The sequence below is a fragment of the Amblyraja radiata genome, unplaced genomic scaffold (assembly GCF_010909765.2).
Source record: "Amblyraja radiata isolate CabotCenter1 unplaced genomic scaffold, sAmbRad1.1.pri scaffold_512_ctg1, whole genome shotgun sequence".
Lineage (NCBI taxonomy): Eukaryota > Metazoa > Chordata > Chondrichthyes > Rajiformes > Rajidae > Amblyraja > Amblyraja radiata.
This window is the reverse complement of record NW_022630582.1, coordinates 95,474-111,864: the sequence shown is the minus strand read 5'-3', so window position 1 is coordinate 111,864 and position 16,391 is coordinate 95,474. Positions and strand designations below refer to the sequence as shown.

Here is a 16,391-nt window from a genome sequence, read left to right as displayed (position 1 = left end):
AACAAGTGCTAAAGTAACTTCTGATTATTTTTAGAAATGAACAAAGAGTGCGTGGGAGAAAGTGTGACATTCACCAGTGTGTTAATCCAATGGAACAACTCTTGGTAGAATTTAGTTATGGTTTAGAGATACAGCACGGAAACAGGCCCTTCGGCCCACCGAGTCTGCTCCGACCAGCGATCCCCGCACACTAACACAACCTTATACACACACACACTAGGGACATTGTTACACTTATTCCGAGCCAATTAGCCTTCAAACTTGGACATTTTTGGGGTGTGGGAGGAAACCCCAAATAGAAACATAGAAATTAGGTGCAGGAGTAGGCCATTCGGCCCTTCGAGCCTGCACCGCCATTCAATATGATCATGGCTGATCATCCAACTCAGTATCCCGTACCTGCCTTCTCTCCATACCCTCTGATCCCCTTAGCCACAAGGGCCACATCTAACTCCCTCTTAAATATAGCCAATGAACTGTGGCCTCGACTACCCTCTGTGGCAGAGAGTTCCAGAGATTCACCACTCTCTGTGTGAAAAAAGTTCTTCTCATCTCGGTTTTAAAGGATTTCCCCCTTATCCTTAAGCTGTGACCCCTTGTCCTGGACTTCCCCAACATCGGGAGCAATCTTCCTGCATCTAGCCTGTCCAACCCCTTAAGAATTTTGTAAGTTTCTATAAGATCCCCTCTCAATCTCCTAAATTCTAGAGAGTATAAACCAAGTCTATCCAGTCTTTCTTCATAAGACAGTCCTGACATCCCAGGAATCAGTCTGGTGAACCTTCTCTGCACTCCCTCTATGGCAATAATGTCCTTCCTCAGATTTGGAGACCAAAACTGTACGCAATACTCCAGGTGTGGTCTCACCAAGACCCTGTACAACTGCAGTAGAACCTCCCTGCTCCTATACTCAAATCCTCTATGGCAAGAATGTCTTTCCTCAGATTAGGAGACCAAAACTGTACGTAATACTCCAGGTGTGGTCTCACCAAGACCCTGTACAACTGCAGTAGAACCTCCCTGCTCCTATACTCAAATCCTTTTGCTATGAAAGCTAACATACTATTCGCTTTCTTCACTGCCTGCTGCACCTGCATGCCTACTTTCAATGACTGGTGTACCATGACACCCAGGTCTCGCTGCATCTCCCCTTTTCCTAGTCGGCCACCATTTAGATAATAGTCTGCTTTCCTGTTTTTGCCACCAAAATGGATAACCTCACATTTACGGAGAAAACCCAACGCGAGAACATACAAACTCGATACAGGCAACGCTCGTAGTCAGGATCGAACTCGGGCCTGTATGGCAGTAGTTCTACCTTTGGCTTGGCATAAATGTAAATTGTCCCTAGTTGGTGTAGGATAGTGTCAATGTATGCGGATCGCATGTTGGTGCAGACTCGGTGGGCCGAAGGGCCTGCTTCTGCACTGTACCTCTAAACTAAACTAAAGCCCCTGTCCCATTTTCCCGAGTTACCCGCGGATTCTCCCGAGTTTTCCCCTTGATTCAAATCGGATGCGGGGGGCCGCGCGGAGGTCGAGTGATCCCCGTACGAGTTGACGTGAAGTTCGAGCGAAGTCCGCGGGAAGTTCGCGCTGAGCGTATGCCGTCAAGACGCTGCGTACGGCGTTAAGACCTGAAATCTATCCGGCCCTCTGCAAAAGCAACGTCTTTCTTACCTGTAGGGTTGTGTCGCACCAAGAATAAGAAGGGCCTGTCGATGACAACCTTTTCCACTGCCATTCGCCCGTACATAATGGCGGCTGCAAAAACAAAATGGCCACCATCGTCATTCAATTCAATGCACCCACGGCCCACGCTAAAGGGCCTGTCCCACCACCTGCACGCGGCGAGCGCGACCAAACCGGAAGCGGGGGTCGAGTGAGTTGACGTGAAGTTCGAGCGAAGTCCGCGGGAAGTTCGCGCGTGACGTACGCCGTCGAGACGCTGCATACGGCGTTGAGACACTGCGTACGCCGTCGAGACGCTGCGGGCCGGCAGGCCGTTGCCGCGCGGGATTTTTGAACACGGTCGGTTTCCCGGAGCCCCGCCCGCGCGATGTCGGGACCAGCTCCGCGCAACTCCATACGGCTCCGGCTATCGATGTGGGACCGGCCCCGCGAGGCCGTACGGCTCAAGCGACCACGTTAGGTCGCGCTTGCCGCATGGAGTCGCATGCTCGTGGGACAGGCCCTTTACGGTAATAGCCAGCCGTGGGGACTCGGGGCTATTTTTTTTTTGCTCGTGGACATTTTTCAACCTGCTGAAAAAACGTCCTGACTTACCTGATGCCCCGACTTCCTACGGCTGGCTTTACGAGCCGCTACGATATATCCACGGCCTCCTACGGGCTCGCTACGGACATTCCCCGAGTTTGAATCGAGAGGAAAACTCGGGAGAATTCGTCAGTAACTCGGGAAAAGTGACACAGGGGCTTAACTCAGGGTCAGGCTTCTTTTCTGGAGATCATGGATCGATGACATTTCGGGTCCGGACACTAAAGGGCCGGTCCCACGAACATGCGGCAAGCGCGGCCTAACGTGGTCGCTTGAGCCGTAGGGCCTCGCGGGGCCGGTCCCACTTCGATCGCCGGAGTTGTGCGCGGCTGGTCCCGACATCGCGCGGGCGGGGCTTAGAAAAATTGACCGTGTTCAAAAACGGGCGTGCGCAGCGTCTTGATGGCGTACGCCTAGCGCGAACTTCCCGCGGACTTCGCTCGAACTTCACATCAACTCGTACGGGATCACTCGGCCCCCGCATCCGGTGTGGTCGCGCTTGCCGCATGCAGTCGCATGCTGGTGGGACAGGCCCTTAAAGATATCTGAAGAAGGTTCCCAACCCGAAACGTCACCTATCCATGTTCTCCAGAGCTGCTGCCTGGCGCGCTTGACTTACTCCAGTGCATTGGATCTTTTTTCTGAGATTGCACATTTACAATACAATTATACAATACAATTCAATTTATTGTCATTTGGACCCCTTGAGGTCCAAACGAAATGCCGTTTCTGCAGCCATACATTACAAACAAATAGACCCAAGACACAACATAATTTACATAAACATCCATCACATTGCTGTGATGGAAGGCCAAAAAAACTTCTCTCTCCACTGCACTCTCCCCCCCGATGTCAGAGTCAAAGTCAAAGCCCCCGGCGGGCGATGGCGATTGTCCCGCGGCCATTAAAGCCACGCCGGGTGATGCAAGGTCGCACACCGGGTCTTGGTGTTAGAGCCCCCGGCGTGCGCTCGCAGCCCGCAGCCATTCCAAGCCGCGCGGGGCGGTGATGTAAAGTCCCGCTCCAGGTGCTCTTCAACCCCGCAACTCGGGCGGGAGAAGTCGCCGCTGCGGAAGCCCTGAAAAGCGGTCTCCCCCCAGGGACCCGCGGGCTCCCGGTGTCACTGTCCGCCAAACCCGCAGTTGCAGCCACCGAATCTCCGGGGGTCGGGTCGCAGCAGCGTCCACCACAGCTCCACCCGCTCCGGACTCGGCCAGCTCCGCGACGGTGAGGTGAGTAGTCGGCACCACAGCCCCCGGTCTTCCTGTTGGAGGCCGCTCCTCGTTGCAGCCCCAACGACAACGGAGACCCGACAAAGAAAAGGTCGGGTCTCCCGTGCAGGGAGAGATTTAAAAGTTACCCCCAACCCCCCACACACATACCCCAACAAAAATAACAAAAACTACATAAAAACATAGACATAAAATAATAAAAACGCAGACGGACTGCAGAGGCCGCTGCTGACGAGAGTCGCGCCTCCATCGCAAAGCTGCATGAATTCGCATTTCCGGAAAACCTTATTAGATTAGATTAGATAGCCTTTATTGTCATTCAGACCGAAGTCTGAACTAAATTGAAGCAGTCATACATACAATACAATACAATAAAAAACAACAATAAACACATATTAACATCCACCACAGTGAGTCCACCCAGCATCTCCTCACTGTGATGGAGGCAAAAGTCTTAGGTCTGCAGTCTCTTCCCTCCTCTTCTCCCTCTGCGCTGAGGTGATCCCCCACCGGGCGATGTTAAAAACTGTCCCGCGGCTCAAACACCGTGGCCCCGGGGTGGTCGAAGCTGCCGCCCACCAGTCCTGCAGACGCAGCCGCTGGCCCGCGGCCGAACCCCGGACTCAGGCCACCGCCGCCAGAACACCGTCCCAGCCACCCTCAGGTGAGTATCGTGCCGTCTTCAGCCTCGGGCTGGGCCGCCCCCGACATGGGCGCCGCTCCTCCCTCGGGCTGGGAACGCCGTACCTCCCCGAGCTCGGCCACTCCGACGGGAGCACCGTTCCTTCCTCGGGCCAGGCCGCCCTCCCGGGAGCGTCACAGCCCCTCACGGGAGCGCCGTTCCAGCCCCGAGCCGGGCCGCCCTCACGGGTGCGAGCCCAGGGCAAGTCCTGACTGGCTGCCTCCTGAGCCTCGAGGCTGCCAGCTCCGCCACTAGGCCTCAGCGCAGACGGAGGCAGAGAAGGGGAATACGACAAAAAAGTCGCATTCCCCCGCAGGGAGAGACAGCAAGCCCCGTTTCAACCCCCCCCCCCCCCAAACACAAACTAAAAACCAAAACTAGACTAACCAAAAACGAAATAAACAACACAAAAAAACACAAAACAAACAGGACTGCCGATGAGCCGCTCCACCACTCCGACTTGCGTCCTCACAAATAAACAGTTCTTTCTGCCCCCAAAATTAAAACACTGCTCCCCACCCTTAAACCAAATGTGGGACAAACTGGAAAATGGAACACATCCTCCAGAACAAATCCACACAACGCCCCCCTGTAATTATGTGCCATGATCAGCCTATTATGGGATGAACTCCAAGCATTCACACTGCAGGCAGGTTCGACCAAAATAACATTCCAACACACACACACTTTTTTCCCAGCCTTTCTCCCACGATCTGAAGCGAAACGAAGAATTTCGGACTTCAGGGAAAGTGGAATTTAAAGTCAAAATCAAAGTCAAAGTAGCCTTTATTGTCGCCGAAATGTCGCTGCCTTGCAGTCCTACATATAGTAAAAAATGACAAGACACACACAAAAAACACAAATTAACATCCACCACAGTGAGTTGAATACTCCCCACTGTGATGGAGGCAAATGTCTTAAGTCTTTGTCTCTTCCCTTCTTGTTCTCCCTCTGCGTCGAGGCGATCCAGGCTTCCGATGTTGTGACCCCGCCGGGCGATGGTAAGTAATGTAACAATCAGTAACCCCGTTCCTGCCTTCTCCCCATATCCCCATATTTCATAGCAAAAGGATTTGAGTATAGGAGCAGGGAGGTTCTACTGCAGTTGTACAGGGTCTTGGTGAGACCACACCTGGAGTATTGCGTACAGTTTTGGTCTCCTAATCTGAGGAAAGACATTCTTGCCGTAGAGGATTTGAGTGTAGGAGCAGGGAGGTTCTACTGCAGTTGTACAAGGTCTTGGTGAGACCACACCTGGAGTATTGCGTACAGTTTGGTCTCCTAAATCTGGGATTTGAGTATAGGAGCAGGGAGGTTCTACTGCAGTTGTACAGGGTCTTGGTGAGACCACACCTGGAGTATTGCGTACAGTTTTGGTCTCCAAATCTGAGGAAAGACATTCTTGCCGTAGAGGATTTGAGTATAGGAGCAGGGAGGTTCTACTGCAGTTGTACAGGGCCTTGGTGAGACCACACCTGGAGTATTGCGTACAGTTTTGGTCTCCTAATCTGAGGAAGGACATTCTTGCCATAGAGGGAGTACAGAGAAGGATCACCAGACTGATTCCTGGGATGGCAGGACTTTCATATGAAGAAAGACTGGATAGACTCGGCTTGTACTCGCTAGAACGTAGAAGATTGAGGGGGGATCTTATAGAAACGTACAAAATTCTTAAGGGGTTGGACAGGCTAGATGCAGGAAGATTGTTCCCGATGTTGGGGAAGTCCAGAACAAGGGGCCACACACACAGTTTAAGGATAAGGGGGAAATCCTTTAGGACCGAGATGAGAAAAACATTTTTTTTTCACACACAGAGAGTGGTGAATCTGTGGAATTCTCTGCCACAGAAGGTAGTTGAGGCCGCACAGTTCATTGGCTATATTTAAGAGGGAGTTAGATGTGGCTAAGGGGATCAGGGGGTATGGAGGGAAGGCAGGGATGGGATACTGAGTTGGATGATCAGCCGTGATCGTATTGAATGGCGGTGCAGGCTCGAAGGGCCGAATGGCCTCTACTCCTGCACCTATTGTCAATGTTTCTATGATATGGGGAGAAGGCAGGAACGGGGTACTGATTGGGGATGATCAGCCATGATCGTATTGAATGGCGGTGCAGGCTCGAAGGGCCGAATGGCCTCTACTCCTGCACCTATTGTCTATGTTTCTATGTCTCAAAGGTCTCCAAGTGCTTCCGAGAGCGTGGGAGCCTCGAGCAGCAGATTTATCAGCCAATGTTCATAAAAATGATTTTGCGATCTCATTATTTTGCACAAAGTAATTTGAATCATTCTTGGACATTTTGAGTGGGTGAGATAAGATGCCGCATAATTATAAGCCTTGCTCACGAGCCTTGCTTGCTATCCTCTGCTTCTTCCTCCAAGTGTCATCACCACATATCACCTTCGTTAAGAGGCCTAATTAAACATGACAGTGGCAGAGCTGCGGAGATCAGGGAAACTTGGCAACCAATTAAGGATGTCAAATGTAGGGTATAAGTCAGACACATCATCTATCTGAGGTAAGACACAAAACACCAGAGTAACTCAGCGGGTCAAGCAGCATTCACACAGAGAGTGGTGAATCTGTGGAATTCTCTGCCACATGGTACACCAGTCATGGTACACCAGTCATTGAAAGTAGGCATGCAGGTGAATCAGGCAGTGAAGAAAGCGAATGGTATGTCAGCTTTCATAGCAAAAGGATTTGAGTATAGGAGCAGGGAGGTTCTACTGCAGTTGTACAGGGTCTTGGTGAGACCACAGCTGGAGTATTGCGTACAGTTTTGGTCTCCAAATCTGAGGAAGGACATTATAGCCATAGAGGTAGTGCAGAGAAGGTTCACCAGACTGATTCCTGGGATGTCAGGACTTTCATATGAAGAAAGACTGGATAGACTCGGCTTGTACTCGCTAGAATTTAGGAGATTGAGGGGGGGATCTTATAGAAACGTACAAAATTCTTAAGGGGTTGGACAGGCTAGATGCAGGAAGATTGTTCCCGATGTTGGGGAAGTCCAAGACAAGGGGTCACAGCTTAAGGATAAGGGGGAAATCCTTTAGGACCGAGATGAGAAGAAACTTTTTCACACAGAGAGTGGTGAATCTCTGGAACTCTCTGCCACAGAGGGTAGTTGAGGCCAGTTCATTGGCTATATTTAAGAGGGTGTTAGATGTGGTCCTTGTGGCTAAAGGGATCAGAGGGTATGGAGAGAAGGCAGGGATGGGATACTGAGTTGGATGATCAGCCATGATCATACTGAATGGCAGTGCAGGCTCGAAGGGCCGAATGGCCTCTACTCCTGCACCTATTGTCTATGTTTCTATGTTTCTATCTCTGTAGAATATGTATTTCCTTGCTAGACCAGCATCTGCAGTTCCTTGATATAGATAATAGACAATAGGTGCAGGAGTAGGCCATTCGGCCCTTCGAGCCTGCACTGCCATTCAATAGACAATAGACAATAGGTGCAGGAGTAGGCCATTCGGCCCTTCGAGCCAGCACTGCCTTTCAATAGACAATAGACAATAGGTGCAGGAGTAGGCCATTCGGCCCCTCAAGCCAGCACCGCCATTCAATAGACAATAGACAATAGGTGCAGGAGTAGGCCATTCGGCCCCTCAAGCCAGCACCACCATTCAATGTGGACAAAAATGCTGGAGAAACTCAGCGGGTGAGGCAGCATCTATGGAGTGAAGGAAATAGGCGACGTTTCGGGTCGAGACCCTTCTTCAGACTGTGCAGTTCCTTCTTAAACAACCACCATTCAATGTGATCATGGCTGATAATCCCCAATCAGTACCCCGTTCCTGCCTTCTCCCCCATATCCCCTGACTCCGCTATCCTCATGAGCCCTATCTAACTCTCTCTTGAAAATATTTAGAGAACCGGCCTCCACCGCCCTCTGAGGCAGAGCACAGAATTCCACAGATGACATGGGAAAGGTGGAGCCCACAATGGGCCATTGTTGGCTGTGGAACAGCGCCCTGGAGAGGAAGAGACTACAAAAAGTAGTAAACACTGCCCAGTCCATCATCGGCTCTGACCTTCCTTCCATCGAGGGGATCTATCGCAGTCGCTGCCTCAAAAAGGCTGGCAGTATCATCAAAGACCCACACCATCCTGGCCACACACTCATCTCCCCGCTGCCTTCAGGTAGAAGGTACAGGAGCCTGAAGACTGCAACGTCCAGGTTCAGGAATAGCTACTTCCCCTCAGGTTCAGGAATAGCTCCTTCCCCACAGGTTCAGGAATAGCTACTTCCCCACAGGTTCAGGAATAGCTACTTCCCCACAGGTTCAGGAATAGCTACTTCCCCACAGCCATCAGGCTATTAAACTCAGCTCGGACAAAACTCTGAACATTAATAGCCCATTATCTGTCATTTTGCACTTTATCAGTTTATTTATTCATGTGTTTTGTAGTCAATGCCTACTATGTTTTGTGTGCTGAAGCAAAGCAAGAATTTCATTGTCCTATACAGGGACATATGACAATAAACTCACTTGAACTTGAGGCGATAATGAAGGGATATATGGATGCGAGTACTGGGAGTGCCAGGTTGAATGAGGGAAATCAGCTGGGGTGTATGCTACTCACTTCTCCTTGGCATCAGCTCCACCTACATCAACCGACTCCAACTGGTCCAGAACGCAGCCGCCCGACTCATCACCCACACCAAATCCTGGCATCACATCACTCCAGTCCTCAAACAACTTCACTGGCTTCCCATCTCCCACCGGATCACCTACAAAATCCTGGTCCTCACCTACAAAGCCCTCCACCATCTGCCCCCCCCCCCCCATATCTCACTGACCTCCTCTCCCCCTACCGACCCTCACGGTCCCTCAGATCCACATCAGCCGGTCTCCTCTCCGTCCACAAGTCCAACCTCCGCAGTTTTGGGGACAGAGCCTTCTCCAGGGCAGCTCCCAGGCTCTGGAACTCCCTCCCCCAACTGATCCGCAATTCCGTGTCCCTCACCATCTTCCAGTCCCGCCTCAAGACCCATCTCTTCACCTCTGCCTATCCTTAGCCCCACGTCCCCGTCCCTTTTCATCTGTGCATTAATTGCCTCATATTGTGTTTTGAATTGAGTTCTGTCTTTACTTTGTGTACTAGTCATGTCTCTACTATTTATTTCATTCCCCTTACATGTTTTTCCTCTACATGCTCAATTTTTGTAAGGTGTCCTTGAGACTCTTGAAAGGCGCCCATAAATAAAATTTATTAGTATAATTATTACCCATGCAAAATACGAGGTGCTGTTCCTCGTTGGATTGCAACCTTGTTGTGGTCGGGGAGTTTGTGTGTCTCAGTGACCCCTAGAGCTATACCAGCGGGAGATTCGTCTCCTGTTAGGGTCTCCCATGCTGGACAGGTCAAAGGGTAGAGGCTAGACGAAGGGCGATCCACTGGTCCTCCAGGTTGGGAGGTTGAGCACAGGGCCAACAACCCTGTCTCGCAAAACAAATATGTCATATGCTGAGAGATTGGAGCGGCTGGGCTTGTACACTCTGGAGTTTAGAAGGATGAGAGGGTATCTCATTGAAACATATATGAGATTGTTAACGGTTTGGACACGCTAGAGGCAGGAAACATGTTCCTGATGTTGGGGGAGTCCAGAACCAGGGGCCACACACACACAGTTTAAGAATAAGGGGTAAACCATTTAGAACGGAGACGAGGAAACACTTTTTCTCACAGAGAGTGGTGAGTCTGTGGAATTCTCTGCCTCAGTGGAGGCCGGTTCTCTGGATACTTTCAAGAGAGAGTTAGATAGGGCTCTAAAGATAGCGGAGTCAGGGGGATATGGGGGAGAAGGCAGGAACGGGGTACTGATTGGGTATGATCAGCCATGATCACATTGAATGGCGGTGCTGGCTCGAAGGGCTGAATGGCCTCTACTCCTGCACCTATTGTCTATTGTCTATTAATAATAAATTTTATATTTAATGGGCACCTTTCATACAAAATCTCAAGGACACCTTACATAGTAAAACATATAATCAGAATAAAATAAGTAATAAAGACATCACAGAGACACAAATTAAAAACAGAATTCATTCCAAAAACAGAAAATCAAAAACACAATGTGAAGAGAGAGCAGCGGCAGCTAAAGCGCGCCAGCGTCCACTCTCCCTTCACGGCAGCCATCTTGGACACAGACTTACAGGATTACATTAGACAAAAAAAATCATCCCCCCACAATGGATACCACTGTGGGGGAAGGCACAATGTCCAGTCCCCACCCCAAGTCCACCCCAAAGTCACGCCTATTGAGGCCACCGCAATTGCCTCTACGGAGGCCCGATGTTCCTGGCCGTTCTCACCGGGTGGTCTTGCCCCGGCGTCGGGAGAGTCCTCTCAGCGGCTGGGCCACCTGGAACGGCTGCTTTCTAGCTGGAGACCGCGGCTTCCGAAGCCGACAAGGCCGCGCCGGGTTGGAGCTCCCAGGCTCCCGATGTTAAAGCCGGCGCCGCCGTCTCCGCTCCGCAGACCCGCAGCCCGGAGATGTTGCTCTCGGCGGTCACAGCTCACCAGAGCTCCAGCGCGTCGCTCCAGCGCGACGACCCAGGCAAGGCATCGCCCGCTCCGCTCCGCGATAGCGCTCCAACACTGTGCCGCCACCGAGGCCGAGGTGCTGGGCGGTCCCCGCCAGGAAACGGCGCTCCAAGCCCGCTGGTAGGCCACGAGGACGGGTCAGCGGGCAGCCCGGAGAAAGAGCTGCCACACCGACCAGGTAGGGACCTAGAAATAAAGTTGAGACCTACCCCCCACATTAAAAAGTCCATATCCCCTACAAACGAAAAACAGGACTCACTAAAAACTATAAAAAAAACGAATTAAAACGGACGGCTGCTGGCTAGCAGCCGTTCACCAAGATGGCTCCTCCTCCTATTGATTGACGGTGCTGGCTCGTAGGGCCGAATGGCCTCTACTCCTGCACCTATTGTCTATTGATTGGCGGTGCTGGCTCGAAGGGCCGAATGGCCTACTCCTGCACCTATTATCTATTGTCTATTGAATTACGGTGCTGGCTCAAAGGGCTGAATGGCCTACTCCTGCACCTAATGTCTATTGTCTATTGATTGGCGGTACTGGCTTGAAGGGCTGAATGGCCTCTACTCCTGCACCTAATGTCTATTGAATTACGGTGCTGGCTCAAAGGGCCGAATGGCCTACACCTGAACCTATTGTCTATTGATTGGCGGTGCTGGCTCGAAGGGCTGAATGGCCTCCTCCTGCACCTAATGTCTATTGAATTACGGTGCTGGCTCAAAGGGCCGAATGGCCTACACCTGAACCTATTGTCTATTGAATGGCGGTGCTGGCTTGAAGGGCCGAATGGCCTACTCCTGCACCTATTGTCTATTGAATTGCGGTGCTGGCTTGAAGGGCCGAATGGCCTACTCCTGCACCTATTGTCTATTGTCTATTGATTGGCGGTGCTGGCTTGAAGGGCTGAATGGCCTACTCCTGCACCTATTGTCTATTGTCTATTGATTGGCGGTGCTGGCTCGAAGGGCCGAATGGCCTCCTCCTGCACCTAATGTCTATTGATTGGCAGTGCTGGCTCGAAGGGCCGAATGGCCTACACCTGAACCTATTGTCTATTGAATTGTGGTGCTGGCTTGAAGGGCCGAATGGCCTACTCCTGCACCTATTGTCTATTGATTGGCAGTGCTGGCTTGAAGGGCCGAATGGCCTACTCCTGCACCTATTATCTATTGTCTATTGTCTATTGATTGGCGGTACTGGCTCGAAGGGCTGAATGGCCTCTACTCCTGCACCTATTGTCTATTGATTGGCGGTGCTGGCTGGAAGGGCCGAATGGCCTACTCCTGCACCTATTGTCTATTGTCTATTGTCTATTGATTGGCGGTGCTGGCTCGAAGGGCCGAATGGCCTCCTCCTGCACCTATTATCTATTGTCTATTGAATTACGGTGCTGGCTCGAAGGGCTGAATGGCCTCTACTCCTGCACCTATTGTCTATTGATTGGCAGTGCTGGCTCGAAGGGCCGAATGGCCTACTCCTGCACCTATTATCTATTGTCTATTGATTGGCGGTGCTGGCTCGAAGGGCCGAATGGCCTCCTCCTGCACCTATTGTCTATTGTCTATTGATTGGCGGTGCTGGCTTGAAGGGCCGAATGGCCTACTCCTGCACCTATTGTCTATTGATTGGCGGTGCTGGCTTGAAGGGCCGAATGGCCTACTCCTGCACCTAATGTCTATTGAATTGGGGTGCTGGCTCGAAGGGCCGAATGGCCTACTCCTGCACCTATTATCTATTGTCTATTGAATTACGGTGCTGGCTTGAAGGGCCGAATGGCCTCCTCCTGCACCTATTGTCTATTGTCTAGGGTGTACACCAGCATCCGCAGTTCCTCCCTACACAAACTATCTCCCCCCCCCCCAACCTCTCTCCACCCAACTCCCAAACCTTTTCCCCCCTTGCCCACACGACTTGCAGCATCACTGTTGTTGCAGACATTGGCTTTTAAGGCAGTGTCGTTCTTTCCCCTGTCCTTCCCCCAACACCTCTGTCACAGCCAAAGAAGGAATTCTTTCCCGGAGCCTGGGAGCGGAGGAGGAGTGAATAAGAGCTCTGTGCAGATGTAAGGGGCTGATTGTACGCAGATGACTCCGAATTATTCACTGCCTCAGGAGACGTTTCTCGAAAAGCCTGCCGAATAAGTCACTGACTAAACCTTTTATTTACAGAGCTCCCTGGATGGCAAACGTCATTGAATAGGACATTTAATATGTGGAGGAAGGAACTGTCGATGCCGGTTTACGCCGAAGACGAACACAAAATGCTGGAGTAACTCAGCGGGACATTGAAACAAAGAAACATAGACAATAGGTGCAGGAGTAGAGGCCATTCGGCCCTTCGAGCCTGCACCGCCATTCAATATGATCATGGCTGATCATCCAACTCAGTATCCTGTACCTGCCTTCTCTCCATACCCTCTGATCCCTTTAGCCACAAGGGCCACATCTAACTCCCTCTTAAATATAGCCAATGAACTGTGGCCTCAACTACCTTCTGTGGCAGAGAATTCCACAGATTCACCACTCTCTGTGTGAAAAATGTTTTCCTCATCTCGGTCCTAAAAGATTTCCCCCTTATCCTTAAACTGTGACCCCTTGTTCTGGATCTATCTAGCTCTCTCTTGAAAGCATCCAGAGAACCGGCCTCCACCGCCCTCTGAGGCAGAGAATTCCACAGACTCACCACTCTCTGTGTGAAAAAGTGTTTCCTCGTCTCCGTTCTAAATGGCCTACCCCTTATTCTTAAACTGTGTGTGTGTGGCCCCTGGTTCTGGACTCCCCCAACATCAGGAACATGTTTCCTGCCTCTAGCGTGTCCAAGCCCTTAACAATCTTATATGTTTCAATAAGATACCCTCTCATCCTTCTAAACTCCAGAGTGTACAAGCCCAGCCGATCCATTCTCTCAGCATATGACAGTCCCGCCATCCCGGGAATTAACCTGGTGAACCCACGCTGGGCTCCCTCAACAGCAAGAATATCCTTCCTCAAATTAGGGGACCAAAACTGCACACAATACTCCAGGTGTGGTCTCACTAGGGCCCTGTACAACTGCAGTAGGACCTCCTTGCTCCTATACTCAAATCCCGCCATCCCGGGAATTAACCTGGTGAACCTACGCTGGGCTCCCTCAACAGCAAGAATGTCCTTCCTCAAATTAGGGGACCAAAAATATATAGTATTTCCTTACAAAATAGAAAGTGTCTAAGATCAAACAAATAAATACATGAATTCCAAAAATATATTACAAACTAAACTGATATTTAATATATTCAAAGACATTGTGCAATGAAACAGTGCAAGATTTGGCATATATATATATATATACACACATTTATAAATAAATAAGAATGTCGATGGCTTCTTTACTAAATCATCGTGGGCAGGACGACAACATATTCTGTCAAACTGCAGCCTGCCCAGACTTGTGGAAAAATAATTTGGGAGCGGCTCTGAATGGTCAAGAAAGGAGCTGTTTTGTTTTTTTTTCATAGGATGTGGGCAATGACAGCATCAATTGTCTATTTTACATTTCGCCACAGAACCACACCACTTTGGTGGAAAACCAAGAACTGCCTCAGTGGCGGCAGGGGTAGAACAGAGTCCCGGGTTCGATGTACTCATAGAAACATAGAAACACAGACAATAGGTGCAGGAGTAGAGGCCATTCTGCCCTTCGAGCCTGCACCGCCATTCGATATGATCATGGCCGATCATCCGACTCGGCTTGTACTCGCTGGAATTTAGAAGATTGAGGGGGGGGGATCTTATAGAAACGTACAAAATTCTTAAGGGGTTGGACAGGGCTAGATGCAGGAAGATTGTTCCCGATGTTGGGGAAGTCCAGAACAAGGGGCCACACACACAGTTTAAGGATAAGGGGGAAGTTAGAATTTAGAAGATTGAGGGGGGATCTTATAGAAACTTACAAAATTCTTAAGTGGTTGGACAGACTAGATGCAGGGAGATTGTTCCCGATGTTGGGGAAGTCCAGAACAAGGGGTCACAGTTTAAGGATAAGGGGGAAGTTAGAATTTAGAAGATCGAGGGGGGGATCTTATAGAAACGTACAAAATTCTTAAGGGGTTGGACAGGGCTAGATGCAGGAAGATTGTTCCCGATGTTGGGGAAGTCCAGATCGGCCATCGATCGAGTTGAAGGCCTCCCCTCATAGTTTCACCAGTTCGACTCCAGTGTTTCTCCGCAGTTTCTCAAATATGATATCGGCATATTGCCTTTACTCAGCAATAGTTCTAGGGTTCCATAACTTGTCCCATAAATAGAATGGTGCCTGCGAAACAAGATGGGACATTGTTAGTTCCAAGTTCATCTTCCTCACGGATTTATACGTTAATTTGCTCTTTTTGCAATTCCCGACCTCTTAGAGGGATTCATTAATAGGCGCTTCGAGCCAGCACCGCCATTCAATGTGATCATGGCTGATCATCCCCAATCAGTACCTGTTCCTGCCTTCTCCCCATATCCCCCTGACTCCGCTATCTTTAAGAGCCCTATCTAGCTCTCTCTTGAAAGCATCCAGAGAACCGGCCTCTGAGGCAGAGAATTCCACAGACTCACCACTCTCTGTGAGAAACAGAGATGTCTGCCCTTGATCAGTCTATGAAAGTAAGCATGCAGGTACAGCAGGCAGTGAAGAAAGCGTATGGCATGTTGGCCTTTATAACAAGAGGAATCGAATATAGGAGCAAAGAGGTCCTTCTGCAGTTGTACAGGGCCCTGGTGAGACCACACCTGGAGTATTGTGTGCAGTTTTGGCCTGTTGGCCTTCATAACAAGAGGAGTTGAGTCTAGGAGCAAAGAGGTCCTTCTGCAGTTGTACAGGGCCCTAGTGAGACCACACCTGGAGTATTGTGTGCAGTTTTGGTCCCCTAATTTGAGGAAGGACATTCTTGCTATTGAGGGAGCCCAGCGTAGGTTCACCAGGTTAATTCCCGGGATGGCGGGACTGTCATATGCTGAGAGAATGGAGCGGCTGGGCTTGTACACTCTGGAGTTTAGAAGGATGAGAGGGTATCTCATTGAAACATATATGAGATTGTTAAGGGTTTGGACACGCTAGAGGCAGGAAATCATGTTCCCGATGTTGGGGGAGTCCAGAACCAGGGGCCACACACACACACACACAGTTTAAGAATAAGGGGTAAGCCATTTAGAACGGAGACGAGGAAACATTTTTTCTCACAGAGAGAGTTGTGAGTCTGTGGAATTCTCTGCCGAAGGGCCTGTTTCCGCGCTGTATCTCTAAACTAAAGGAAACTACGCCCTCTAGTGTTGGACTTTTCCACCCAGAGGGGAAAAGGCTCAGAGTGTCTACCCTATCTAAGTCTCTCCGCCTCCCCTAAAGACCATTTTGCTCAGATTTTTCGTCTCGAAACGTCGCCTATTTCCTTCGCTCCATAGATGCTGCCGCACCCGCTGAGTTTCTCCAGCAATTTTGTCTACCTGCTCAGATTAACTCGTCGTTTAAGTGGCACTTGTCACGCTAAAATCTATCCGGCCCTCTGCAAAAGCAATGTCTTTCTTACCTGTAGGGTTGTGTCGCACCAAGAATAAGAAGGGCCTGTCGATGACAACCTTTTCCACTGCCATTCGCCCATACATAATGGCGGCTGCAAAAACAAAAA

General features: G+C 50.3%; 1 protein-coding gene across 1 annotated transcript in view; it reads right to left on the bottom strand.

Annotated features, from left to right (window-relative positions):
* Positions 1 to 14,822: 14,822 nt before the first annotated feature.
* The window catches only part of serpine1 (serpin family E member 1), an 8,101-nt gene continuing 6,532 nt past the window's right edge, over positions 14,823 to 16,391 (bottom strand). The window contains exons 6-7 of the mRNA XM_033016809.1: positions 16,293 to 16,376; positions 14,823 to 15,037 (exon numbers count right to left, since the gene is read on the bottom strand). Of these exons, the coding sequence (XP_032872700.1) occupies positions 15,000 to 15,037; positions 16,293 to 16,376 (122 nt within the window). The 3' untranslated portion in view covers positions 14,823 to 14,999. The remainder of the gene's footprint in view (positions 15,038 to 16,292; positions 16,377 to 16,391) is intronic.